Source organism: Morone saxatilis, unplaced genomic scaffold (assembly GCF_004916995.1).
Source record: "Morone saxatilis isolate NCDOM2014 unplaced genomic scaffold, NCSU_SB_2.0 Contig24, whole genome shotgun sequence".
NCBI lineage: Eukaryota > Metazoa > Chordata > Actinopteri > Moronidae > Morone > Morone saxatilis.
In genome coordinates, this window is record NW_023339807.1 from 4,203,971 (window position 1) to 4,218,261 (window position 14,291).

At 39.4% G+C, this 14,291-nt stretch overlaps 1 protein-coding gene across 4 annotated transcripts in view; it reads right to left on the reverse strand.

Annotated features, from left to right (window-relative positions):
* Positions 1–14,291, reverse strand: part of LOC118336017 (vacuolar protein sorting-associated protein 13B-like) — a 313,914-nt gene extending 299,623 nt beyond the window's left edge. For 3 of the 4 annotated variants that reach the window (XR_004797093.1, XM_035672549.1, XM_035672551.1), the window contains exons 1-3: positions 14,165–14,291; positions 12,786–12,944; positions 11,005–11,148 (exon numbers count right to left, since the gene is read on the reverse strand). Coding sequence is in view for 3 of the 4 variants with exons in the window: in XM_035672549.1 (XP_035528442.1) it covers positions 11,005–11,148; positions 12,786–12,932 (291 nt within the window). In the remaining variant the exon portion in view is untranslated. Of the gene's footprint in view, positions 1–11,004; positions 11,149–12,785; positions 12,945–14,164 lie in introns of those variants that run through there. The other variant, XM_035672550.1, reaches the window with a different exon arrangement.

Consider the following 14,291-nt stretch of genomic DNA (forward strand, 5'->3'; position numbering starts at 1 on the left):
GGGGGGGGGGGGTGTTTACAAGGTCGGTAATACCAGAAGTGTTACTAAGCACATTTCATCCCTGCAAACTGTTACAATGAAAGCCCTAGGTTAATTTTCCAAGCATATGCCTTCGTTCTTTCTTTCAGAAGCCCAAAATATAACATGTTGATTAAAGAGGGGGGAGCAAGGACATGGAAAAGATTCCTCAGATCTGCCAACAGGAGAATGCACAATTACAAAACTATTTCACTCTAAAGCGGGAGGAATCACAACGACAGCACTGGTGATGTCATGCTGGAGGTCCCTGCCAAGAGCGCCTCCACTGTACCCAAGTCAAACTGGCTATGTTTAATATCTGCCTCCAACAGGCCCAGAATAACAACAAAGACAAACAGGGATCCCAGTTACGGACAAGACCCACAGAGAGCAACAGGGGGACTTCTGACTTCTCACTATTTAATTTGGATATCTTGTTCAGCCGTTGTCCCAGCATTATCTTCATCTGAGAGGAGAGCTTGTAATACAGATATTTTACTGAGGGACAGTAAAAGATCTGTACACTTGATATGAGTGCCATACAGTAAAACCACCACAACTGTTAAGAGCCACAAGCAAAGCCTTAAGCTTAGCGTCCTCCTCATACGTCTTCAACTCTTTACAGACATTTTGACAAAGGCCTGTCCTAAATCATCTTAGAAACATGGACCAATCAGTGCCATTATTATCCATTATTAAATGTGACCTGTTTCAGTGCATTAGAGCTCTACTATGGACCTATTAAATTCTGTAGTATTGGTTTAAACCCTTTAAACCCGACATTTTCTTTAGTCTTATTATCAAATCTCCAGTAATACCAGCAGAAACCAATCTTGTGTTTACGGTACAGTAGCTGTTGCTGCTCCAGTTAAAGTGTATGTAATTCTGTATTAATCTAGTAAATCTCAAAGCCAGTGTATTCACGCATGAAATTGGTTTCTTTGTTACAAAATAGCCTTTATTTCTGGTTATTTCCCCACAACAGTAAGCATGTCAGCAGTAAGACATTACAAAGCAAAGGGAGCGTTGAGGTCAGTGCTCTTTCATCCTTGCTAACAATGTTTGTTTTCAACAATTGTTGTCCAAACAAAGGATTTTAAATCATAGTAACTCCAATCCCAAGACTTGATTAAAAGCCAAGAACAAGGAATTCAGACAGGCTAGTAACTATTCCTGATGTAGGTGCCGTGATGGAATTTGGAAGCAGGCTGAACTGTCTAAATCACTGCTCTCTCCATTTTCTTTTCATCAGAGCCCATTAATATTCCGTCCGGTGACCTCTTGATGTTAACATACCACAGTCCTGGTGGTTACCTGTACACTCAGGATTATTGCACCTGACATACCTAATTGTTGACTCATAACATAAAGGAGAGGGATGGAAGAAGGACAGAAATGGTGTGAGAAACAACCGTTAGAGAACAAAACGACTGGACAGAAAAGAAGAAAAACAGGAGTGAGACAACAGGAAAGTGTGTGGGGGGGAATCAAAAGAATAGGAGACACAGAGAGAGAATGGGAAAGAGGGAGAAATTGTTCCTGATTTAGATCTGAGAGCCTCTGGTCCTTCAGATGTCTCCATCAGCTAACCACAAGCCCAGGCTGAGCATGTGAGGCATGCTGCTTACGCTGGCACAGCTACCCCCTAATGCTAATAACTGCAATGTGTTAGCTACAATAAAACACTCCACATAGACCCCTTACACACACACACACACGCGTGCGCACGCAAGCGTGTGCAAAAAAACGCGCACATCTTAGTCAAGTCAACTACTACACACATGGGGGAATTCCCGAACACAGAGCTTTTAATTGAACCTGTTAATTTCTAATTGAAATAATAACCAGTCCTCAGTTATTTGCCTGGTATGTATCATGTAGTTAATCTATTCAAGCACACCACTGTTACTTTGCTTAATGATATGAAAATGAGCGTACTATATTTCAGTGGTCAGGACCTGATTTTAATGTAAACTGCCATTTATCTGTCTTAAAAGGAACCATCCATGCATGTTCTGACACTTTCCCATTATTTCACACACAATATTAAGCACAATTTACAAGACACAAGCACCCCCTGATATAAGCACCGGGCTCCAAGAACAGCGCAAGCAGTGGCTGAGGCTACACTGACAACTTAATTGCACATGTGATGTGCAACTGGAAGGCACGAACTGTAGAGGCCTAAGTGTTCTTGGAGAGTATCAATGTTTGAAACCAGCAAGATAGAATAAATCAAACAGAGAGAAATGGGAGAGGACTTTCCGTCAGTGTTGAGAAATACCAAAGCCATATTGCAGGAGGTTTGAGCACGCAAGCGGAATGCAGCAGGTCTAATGTTTGCATAGCTTTTATATACTGGGTTCCAAAGCAACTGAGGTACTGTCAACATTCATCAGCTTACTTAAGAGATGGAAAACTGTCAACCTGACTTTGGAAATAAAATTTCATCCTTGTAACATCTTGGAGCTATAACCTACTCCTTGTCCAAGGTCTCTTATTGTCTTCATCAGTGTTATGAAAGCTTAAATTTGCATTACAAACCAGCCCATGGCCCTGAGTGCTGTTTTATGAGGTATACATATTTTTAAAAAAAACCTGATACTTGAACGGTTAAAAGCAAAATTTAAAAGGTTTAATGTCTGTAATGTTACAAAAAAAATGCTGGCATGAGTTTCTGAACACAGCTTGGAAAGTTGTATTTGGTTGGAACAAGTAGCAGAGGATTAACCCTGTTACTGCCCAGGCTGCTTTGGGTTTTGAGCTGCTCTTTGAATTTCTGATCTTTCCTGAATTAAAACTACATCCCTACAGAAATCCCTGCGATATTTAAAAGTGATGTATTAAATCTCTGCAAGTCGTGTTTGCAGACTCTGAAAGTTTTGTGGCACTGCACACATCAAGAGAAGAAAGCAGCTGCCAAACACATTTAAACATTTACATTTTCACATCCGATATTTTTCCACAGCTTAAAATTCTTCAAATATTAATTTCAGTTTTAGGAAACGTGAATTTGACTTTACCTCATACTCCTTGATATATCTGTTATGCTGTATCTCAACAAACCAGCATCCAAATATGTCAACTCTCTATTCTGTGAATGCAAATGATATCTTATACATATTTATATAAATCTACCTATTCATTATTAACTTTAAAAAGGTTTTTATGAAAGATTAGCAGAAAATACAACTCAATTATAGCATGTGAATTCTTATCACATTGGTCATTTTAAACAAGCCATGTGGTCAATGTCAAGCCTAGGCGATACACTCCTTCAAGATCTGCATGTTTATTATCTTTTCAGCTAACCATATGCCTTCTCCACACAATCTCCTTTTCTTCTCTCCCCCACCATGGAGACTGACATGTTGCGCAATTATTCATATTACATTCTTCTTCTCTTATCCACACATTACAGGCGCCCACGTCGGCCAAGATAAAAGCAAACACTACCAATTCCGGCACACTCTGGAGTGGTATCTAACTCATATACCAACACACAGAGTAGAGCGAGGTAGCTCCTTCTGAAACACTCACAGATAGAACTGAATTTATTATGGCAAAAAACAATCAAAGATTTATACTTTACAAATAGCTTGCTACTAACTACAGTAGCCCTGCATGCATGCTTTTACTGGTCAAAATGTCGTGTCTTATATGGCGTCATCATTTCTATAATAAGAGTGGAATTATTCATAGGCCAAAGGGGTGAGGGTCTGCTAAATGGAGCACACACTCACCCTGAGACATAAAACACAGACCACCCACAGTTTGTGTAACATTTAGTCATACAAGTCTACCTTTCTCCACTGAGAAATTGCACACAGAGGCACCCAGTTACTGTGTTACTCCTTTTTGTGACTTTCTGTCTCTCTAAAGTGAAAAAAAAAAGATGTCCAGTTCTATAAATGTAGTTAGATGAACATGTTACATGAAGAGTAATATAGTTAAAAATTACCCAAATCTGGTTGCCTTAGTCTGTGTAGCACCCAAAAAACTAAATAAAATGAAAGTCTGTTGTGTCACACTCACTTAGATTTAAATAGATTTACAAAGCAAATGGTGTTCCAAATTGCAACAATATCTTCCCTGAATTTCTGTCCGAAGAAAGCACTAATAAAGCGAACATTAGCCTTAATTGCAAGGTAATCGTTTCCCAGACTGCAATATCACCAGGAGCACCCAGCGAGTAATAAGCTCAACTGAGGGATTGCTGAAGTCCGGATGGCCTGAGAGCAGGGATTAAACCATGGAGCAGCAGCATCCTGCCCAAAGTGTATTGATCACCACTTGACTCACTGGATGCAGGAAGCCGCCGGGTTTAATTTTTCCCCCAACTGCTTTCCTGTGTCTGAGGACTGTCTGAGGAGCTGAAGTAACCTCATCCCACAAGGAACCCAAAACTCTGTCAAACCTCAAAGACAAAGCAGTGTAACGCTGTGGGTTAGGGTAGTTTTGGCTGACTCACAGGCAATGGTGGCTGGGTGCAAGGCCTTCTGCTGGAATGACACACTTGTGCATTGCCTTGTGCACATGCTTTAAATCAGTTTGGAATGCCAAACAGAGACCAGTGCAATGGGTCACTCTATGTTGGGAACTTGAATGAGGGGACAGACAAATACAGCATAGTGAATTACGTGACTTGTTTAAGTCATAAAATTATGTTTTGTTGGAAAATATTTAATGGGCTTGTAGACGTGCTGCACGATTACTAACCTCGCTTTTATGTTCTGCATGAAATAGAGACTTGCTGGACAGAAAGTCTCAGAATTATTACAACATCCAAGCTTCCCTCAGATCGAACAATCCTGTTAACAACAACTGAGGCTACGAGCATACAGTACATGTGACGAAGACAGTGGGCACCCTCATCTCTTCTACCCACTGTCATCAGATCCAGTCCCACCTGAAATATCTCCCAATCTTGCCAACCTACAGACAAAATGATGATATTAAAGTTGAGACTCCATTAGAATTATATGCAACTCACTACATCAATACAAGAGACAACAGTTAGAGGGCACATTTGTGGATGGGTCATAAAACAAACAATAGATGTGGGCTTTTAGGACAGTTTACACGAAGGTCTGACAAAACTATAAACAATCAGGAGGTTTCATGTTCATAGCCATGGAATTTTCTTTTGACAAAATAGCCAAATGCGAACACACTGTACACAGAGACCTACACAAATAGATCCTCTCATAACCATTCACAAGCACATATGCTCTGATGTTCAATCTTCTGTCTCTCTATAGTTTTCTTTGTCTCTCATCAGAATGCTTGCTCTGGCTTCCAACCTGCCTGAGGAATCCACACTGTGCCAGCATTGCTGCATCTTTTTATTATTTACAGTCAGAGATGGGTTCTGTTACTGCTACAGGGGGTTGGATTCAAGGAAAATAGATTCTCCAAAGCTCCATGTCTTCGCCCTCTGTCTCCTCAGTCCTAAAGACAAGGCCCCGCTGAGCTGATGATCAGACGGATTTATGGTGCAATCTCTGTAAGCCATTTGCTCCCTGCGAGCTGGAGAATCAAAGGCAAGATTTCCGGATGGCATTGGGACAGAGATTATCCAGTTTGTGCTATCTGATTGCAAACTTCCACAGGCTGTTTTCTTTTACTTGTTGAACTTTTTCCTTTGTGTTTTCTGACTTGTGAAAGATGAGTTGCATAGACTGGTTCTCATTCTGTCAGAGGAGACTGTATACTATGGAGGCAGACAGTGACATTTGATTGCACGTTTAATGTTTTACTAGATGACACAATGACAACATAGTCCTCATTTTTTTCACTGTCACTTAAGAACTTGTTCACACTCAGTCAAAGAGAATTACATATCTCAATTTAAAACAGAAAGTAAAGCATAATCACTACAATAGACCACTAAAACAGGCTACGCACAGAAGCTGATGAACAGTCAATACATCCCAGGTTTCCTATTTAGTGGGTTGTGGGTCAGCCCCTGGGTGGCAAAACCACATGTTAAAGCAGTAGCATCCAGACTATAACTCCACGACATGGAATAAACTGTGCATCTGAGGTCACAATGTTTTCATACCTGTGTGTAACTGATTGTTTGATATTCATGTGTCACATCTATAGATTTCTGTTTAACTTCTGAAGTCAAAGTAGCAATCCTTTGTCAAGTAGGTGGTAGATTTAGTAATGGAATAACAACTTGGGGTTTTTAAGAAGGCTTCCAAAAGGGGTTCCCTAATTCACATGTATTACCCATTATTTAGGAGCAATGAGGTTTGGTGGTGTAAAGCCCTAAAAATAGTTTGGAAGGAATCTAACAGAAGAAAGGGCCTAGTTGGACCATATGCCAAACCAACAAGTCTCAGAGGCACCTCCCCAAATCATCTTGAGGCAATGCATCAATCAGAACCTCCACATCAGTGGCAAATGCACTCAGCGGCCATAAAACTCCCAGATCAAGCCGAAAGCGGAGCCAAAACCAGAAAGGCTCTCCTCGGTAAACCCAAGCCCTTATCTTTGTCTCATAAAAAATAAAGAGTGCCTGAGAGTGTTATGATCCACTATAACTGCTGTCCAGCCAGTTCCTCTCCGACTTTGCTGATCACACCTCATCTTCAACATCTGGAGTAGTTTACCAAGATGTCAAGAAGAAAAAAAAAAAGTTCCCGTAATTTTGCAACATTACATCAATGTTAGCTGTTAGGTCTTTCATTAAGGCCCCAGTTCAATCTTGCCAATTTCTGTTACTGCTACAACTAGCTACAAATACAAGAACAAAACTCCTAAAAACAGCCGCACAATAAATTCTATCTCCTACCAAAGGTTTTATCCATCTCCTCATTATAGGGGGAAGCTTGAAGGCAGTAATGCCTCAAACCAAATGCTCAGCATCACATCAGAGACCAGCTCTAATCCACCACATCTGAGCTGAAAACCTTAAAATGACAAAATCAACCTAATGAAAAAACTTAAATACACCAAATATAGAGAAACTAGCATGAATAGTTTGGTGTGAAGCTGATAAAACTAAGGATTGCTGCTAACCCCTTCTATGAGATCTCCATGAGGCAAATGAGATACTAGATGGAGACCTTATGAGTTCTATTAATAACTACAGTTTCCATAGGGGATCTGTATATAGAATGACAGATTTTAAAACCATTGTTATATCATGTGCAGCTCTTGACATTTCCAGATTGCTTTTTAATTTAGAACGGGCTAAGATCAAACATTCATATCAAGTGACTTAAGAGGGGCCACATTGAGTGCGCCTTTGCACAAGAAGAAAGAAGTTAAAGTTGACTACTACAAAACCCTTTCATCCCCATGACCAATCTCCTGTTACATACATTGAGCTCTTAGGCATAGGCCAGGGCTTAGTCTAATTTCACATGGAGATGTCCACACTAATAATTCAACTCATACATCAACGATTTACATTTTTTGACTTTAACTGAATAGAGTCTAACCTTCAAATAATGCAAGACACATATAAATCCCGATGTATTTTGTTTGTAAATGGCCTCCGGTTTGTAAAATTAATGTCAAAAACAAGTTGACAACATTTTTTCATTTTACCATACTTTCTGCACTACAAGTCCTCATTACAGCTTATTTTAAGCAATTACACTGTCAGCAGGAGCTGTAATCTCCAACTGCTGCTAAACGCCCAAATTTCCACATTTGCTGGAAACTATAATTGTGAGCTGCTCTTGGTGCTTTGCAGATGGGCCCTATTGAGCAATCTGCATATCCCTAATATTACCCAGTTCCTCTCGAGGGGAAACACGAACATTAAAAAGGTCCAAATAATTCCGGTCAAATTACACAACCCTTAATGAACTTCAAAAGACGTACGGATGTTTTTACAGGCCAGCACTCAGGCTTTAACAGTAATTATGAAAACAAACCATATTAATGATATCATTTATCATTTCCACACTTTGGCCGCATGAGGCCCACCACAAAGTTCCTGTCTCTATTGGACAAAAGAAACACTAGTAATCTACTAAACTTAAAATGTAACATTTTCCATACACAATTTTTTCAGCTCTGTTAAAAATCCTGTAGGCCATCACCCAAATTACTTGAGGGCTTCAGGGAGAACTGTCATGGCCCAAGTTTTGCATGCACCTATGCCAAACTCCCTGCATCTCTGCTAGAATCTGATTAAAACTGGACCAGGGCCTGACTTGTATATGAACAGGATATCTAACCTCAAGAGAGAATATAATCTTGTTGTGAGCTGACCAAAGTGGGAAACCGCCACCACAGAGATGACATAGCAAATATAGCTTTAGATGTTCCAACAATGTTGAATGTGTGATAAAGATTAAATAAATGTAAATGAAGTTACCAGATAACACCATTATACAGCATTTAAGTAAACTGGCTGCATTTTCTTGGCTGAGAACACAGTAGTCAGCCTGCTGCCTCCCACTCAAATAGAAGAGAAGTGTAGCGGCTCATTTAAATTCCACATGCTAGAAGGACTTCTGCTGTAAGTCTGGCTTTGCTCCAAATTATGTCTCATGGGTGTACATACCACTGAATAATTTGTCCAAACGTCATTTGCAATTCCCCAAAAATCTTTTCTTGACTGAAAGTCTTTTAGAAAACATCTGTAACAAATAGTTGTTTTGAGACTACATGCATTACACCAGTACAGGTACTGGTACATGACCTTAAGCTGTGTTTGAAGCATAAAAAACAAGTTTAAAGTTCCATCGAAGTGGAAACCTGATCGCATAAGCAGTAGCCACCTGCATAGTATGATATTTACCATTAGTTCTGGGCAGCACAAGCTCATGTGTTACAAATCTTTTTGCCGCAGTCTATATAATTAGCTGTAATTGACTTCCCTTGAAATGTGTTTCTTCTGGGACATCTGGCCTTGAAACTTCAACCTTCCCATAAAAGGGCCAGCATGGAGCTACACTTTCAATTTTGCAAACTGCATGGGTGGCAAAGGTAGTACCAACCAGGCTCTTCTGCAAAAACAAATCTAAGAAAAAAGCCTTTCATATACCACACTCCAAAAATGAAAACACGTATACCTAAACTAAATACAATAATATAAATATTACTCTTGGGATAACTGCTCTCAGATTTATGTCTGTGGTGATGATATATGACAGGGCTCAATGAGATTTTTCTTACTGACAATTTACAGGGACAAAATCTCACCCTTGTTGCTTAAAAGTGCTCTGTGGTCAAAAACTCCACAGGGTATCTTTAAGCAGCCTTTTGACAGAGATGTGAAACAGAATTCTACATCGTATTAATGAGAAGCGTTGTTAACTGGTTGGAGACTAAATGAAACAGAGGCCAATAACATGCTAAAGACAGCAATGGCCAAGTAGTAAATAGCACTGGTCAAAGTCACCTCACAGTTTTGAGTTCCCTGAATATTTCTGGTCAGTGGTCAATGAAGCTGTCCCTCTTTTTGAGGAACAAATGTGCTGAGTGAGAGTACTGTGCCTTCCAGAAGGGAAATTGTAATGGCAAAGGAGAACCAACCATTTTTAAATTACAAAAAGATGTGGAAAACAATAAGCTAATATATGTTTTGTGCTGGAATCCATCTGTTTAAAAAATCAAGTTAGATGCATCTCTTGATAAATTGAAAGAGCATTTGCAAATAATTTATTCTGTAGTATGGACGACAACACACTTTTATCCCCAAATTCTGAAATGTGCTCCTAATTGCAGCCTGCCATTGTAGCGCTTGCCAAAGTGCCTTTTTTCCCCTGAAGCTTTTGAAAATGTAGATCACAGTCCAAATCAGTTTTAAAAAAGCACAAATTCATAATTTTGCCTCAATGAGGCAGTGATTTATTTGCTTCTGGTTTCTGTTTGCTTTCCTATTTTTCTTCAATGCGTTTCTCATCAGAGTAATCAAGTATGTATAATAAAGACTAAAGCAACTGCTACTATAAGCTGTGCCTATGAAGTGCCTCACCACACTTTAGCAAAATGGGATTAATATGGTTGGGCTCTGTTGAGCTCTGTTGCAGCACTAACAATTTCTGATATTCTGAATACTTGCAGCATTTTATTTCAGCTGCCAATTTTAAAAATGTGCAGCTGCAAACTGTTGTTTAGTCGTGCACTAGAATTACGTGTAAAAACAGCCATCGCTTTTTCAAACATCAGTGGACTAACTTGCCTAATCTTCACAGATCTTCAGACCGTGGTGGAAACACAGACAACAACGGAGTGAAGGAACCATTTAGTTTCCTGAAAAGTTGTTCCTGCGACTAAAAGTTCCAGGTACTTTGGGTGGAAACTCGGCTCTGTAGAACCAAGACTCATATTTTCACTTTGATGCTCATGTGGGTGGCGGGTGGGGTGGGGGGGGTAATTGGCTGTCATCATGCTGGCTCATTACAGAGGGAAACCTTTGAATCAGAATTGCCAGGCCAGAAACAACATGTCATATTGGGACAAATGAGCCATAACCAACTTGAATTAACGGGTGGCACAAGCAGGGGGACATAAAACATCTAAAGGCCAGAGGGATTAATGTAACTGATCTGAGCAACAGCTAGAGTGAAATCAGTGAAAATAAGATATGATGTGATTTTTTCTTTCATTTGTTTCTTGTTTTCTTGTTTTATTTGTGCTTTTGCTCGTGGACTCTGTTACGTCTGTTGCCTTGGGTATGAAATGTCCTAGTGGTATAAATTTGCCTTTCCTTTGAACATTTAACACTTGAGGATCCAGCAAAAACTAAAAAAGGAAATGATAAGTTGGAATTTCTCTTTATGAGATTTTACACCAAGTCAGCATCATAATGTGTCACATCAGCTCCATCACAAGGTGAAGAAGCTCAGCGTGTTTATGATGAAACTTCTTGGAAACACAGAGAGAAAATAAGAATAAGAAAGCTTTGGCATGAGGAATAATTTCACATAAATAACAAGAAGATCTGGCCAGCCCTGTTTTGGCCCTGTAGTAGAAACAAGCATAACATGTTTCTCATACCAGTAAATAACTAACCTGGGCTCCATCCTTCAGCTTGAGGATACACTCCATGGTGTTGATGGTGATGACTACAGGCTCCGAGCCCAGCTTGGTCCAGGGCACATGGATACGCAGCTCATGGATGTGACCACTCATGAATGTAAAGGGCAGCTTCAACTCCTATAAATATGACATGACATACATATAAAAAATTAAAACAACAGATAGTTGCAAAACTAAAGTTAATGATCTGTATTACAGCATTACATCTGCGATGCAGACAACACTGTAAACGCATGTGGTGACATGACTGCTGAGGCGTCAAGAACATTTGGAACGTTCATCCATCCATTTTCTAAGCCGCTATTTTAAACTAATATTTGCAGACGAGAGGATAGTAAAGGCAACAGCTACAGATTACATACCGGTCACGCTTTTAACAAAATCAGTCAGATTTTCTCAGAAGCAGACAGATCATTGTTCTGCATCTTGAACTACTCTGTGTGAGAATGAGTCCCATGAAACCAGAATGCCTACACACAGGCTTCACATGCCTCCTACATAAGTCTAAGCCAAAAAAGTAATAACCAAACATATTTCTGAGGAAAAGCTGTCATGGATCTAGTATGTCTGCTCGATAACCCCCACAATGTTCCACTGTAAATTACTTCATACGAAGAAAGAAACCTCTAATTGTACATTTAAAAAAAAAAGGTATTGTCCAAAGAGAAGATAATTGCCAAGGTTTTGACATAGCATTACACATGAAAATCCTAACACAATTCCCACTGTCGGTTGGCTTAAAGCTGCTTCCAATAAGAACTTTCATCACAATCTCTGCTGGGTTAGGTAGTGTTTTGGTTTGCTCTTCAGAAGCAGTCAGAACCCGCTCAAGAGAAAAGGAAATTCTTTTAACTCATGGCAGACTGATCTAATCCAGACATTACAAGTGTAAAAAGAACACTGTGTCAAAATAACACTCCAGAGCAAAATATCTAAGTAAATCTATCAAACTCCTCCAAAATGACAGAAAAGATACTGTGTTTGAGCCTGGCTGAAAAGCATTGATGCATTTTTTATGGATTATAGTCAAGGCAATAGACCATGACTATATACACTGTAGCTGAAATAAGATGTAGACACAACTGAATGGAAAAGATATGTTTGGGGCACTTGCTTACCCTCCGCTCTTCAGTTCCTTTCCAAACCTTTTACTTTTATGATATTCATATGGAAACAACTATAACTCTTACTTTATTGTAAAGACATTTTTGTTCCTTGTTAGCACTGTCATGTTTACATGCTTAGCTGCTTCCTCTGTTGAGAGACCAAAATGCTAATTTTGCTCATTTTAAAATACTAATTTTAGATGCTAGCCATCGATACCTTAACTGTATCTTTAATGTGCATGGATGACAATTGTTTATGAACAAAAGCAATAAACAAAACTGCAGTTAACTATAAAAACACTGCAAAAATAACAAACACATATCCTTTGTGATAAAAACTAAAAGTAAAGTAAAATCTGCAAAAAAAAACATGCAGGAAAAAGACATTTAGTTTTAGAAAGCTGATACAACTTCTCTGAACATTAACAGAGATACCTTTGTATGGACACAAAAACACTCATACAACACTAATACTTTTCCCACTAGCAGCACTGAGTACTGGCTCACAACCATCATCCATCATAACTGCATGGCTTTCCTGCCGACAAAGCCTTTATGTCCTATTAAATGTGAACATTGCTACAGTGTCTGTCATCCCAGTAAGTCTTGTTTTGCAAGAAAGCAGAGGACACATTCAACACACAGTACCTGTTCCAGCACATCCAGTTTTAAGTCCAACTTGCTGAGCACAACATCTCCTCCCCAGAGAGACAGCTGCAGGTCAGAGGGCTTCAGATTCTTGATATACTTGTTCACATAGCTCATCAGGAGCGGTGTCACATAGGACTCCAACATCTTGTCCCTGTCCTGAACACACATCAGAAATTGAACAAAACATGTGCGATATTATTAAACTCTTATACGTATTGTACATTACAGTATGTATGTATTAAATCTCCTATCGCCACACCATTACTTAAAAAAACTCTTCTGCTTATTTGTATATGTTGTAGCACAAGTGCACAGGTGGAATAAATAAGATTAACTGCATTCGATTCAGGTGTACTGGTATGGCTTATTGGGACACTTAAATTGAATGGAAAATTGAATGCATCCGATAATAATAATAATATCCAAAAGTCCTCCAAAAGATCTCATGTAATACCAATTCAACATCCAGTTCAAGATTGTTGCGATCACATTTGGAGGCTTTGGTGGTCAGGCAGCTGCATCACCAGTATCTGAGGTCATCTGATCGGGGCTTGTTGGTTGATCCCGGTTCCAGGATCAAGACAGAAGGAGACTAATAGCTCCTAAACTTTGGAACTCTTTCCCACTGAACTTAACACATTTAAAGCTGTTTTTTGTTCAGTTTTTAGTATGTTACTTTTAGCATATGTTTGCACTTCATGTATGTTGCTCTTATTTATCTTTTACTGTGAAGCTCTTTGTGACATCTGCTCTTGAAAGATGCTATATAAATACACTTACTTACTTAACCTATCACAAAATGGGCATTAATATTAAATGTGCTTTTAAAAACTAACCAAATAAGTCTAAAACCTAAGCAGACTGAAGGTGTAACTACAGTTGGTCATGTAGAGCTAATATTTACACTCACCAGGGGCAGAACGAGAATTCTGTCTGTGTGGGTTGCAGGGGAAGGTTTAAATAACTTTTTAATGCATTTCAATGTTTCTTATTTTACATGGCTTCATTTTAACTGACAGGAGTGCCTGAGTTAGCATGCTTGTTGTGTCTTCACTTTTTATGCAAGCGACTAAAGGCGAAACGCCAGCAGTAGTTAGCAACAACATTTCCAAACACACAGCAGGGTAACTAAATATCACCTGGTGTTTCAAATGAAGCACTGCCGTCCTACGTAACGTTAGTAAGAAATGTAACTTACGTCGGAGTAGTTAGCCAGAGAGGCTAACGTTAGCTGTGCTCTGCTGTCATTCTAGCTATAAACAGTACAGCAGCAGAGTAACGAAGCTAAGCTAACTGCTGAGAAGAAGTCGCCCTAACTTCGTTTCGGCTGTCTCAAACGTGTGACCGCGGGTACAAATAGAAAAGCCCCTCCTTACTTGACTGCCGCTTATATCCTGTAGCTATTTCTCCAATTCGACGTTTAATAAAACATATTCATCCTGTAAACTGACGTTAGCCACATCTCTGAACGGCTTCAGCCCAAACGTCATCAGTAAACACCAA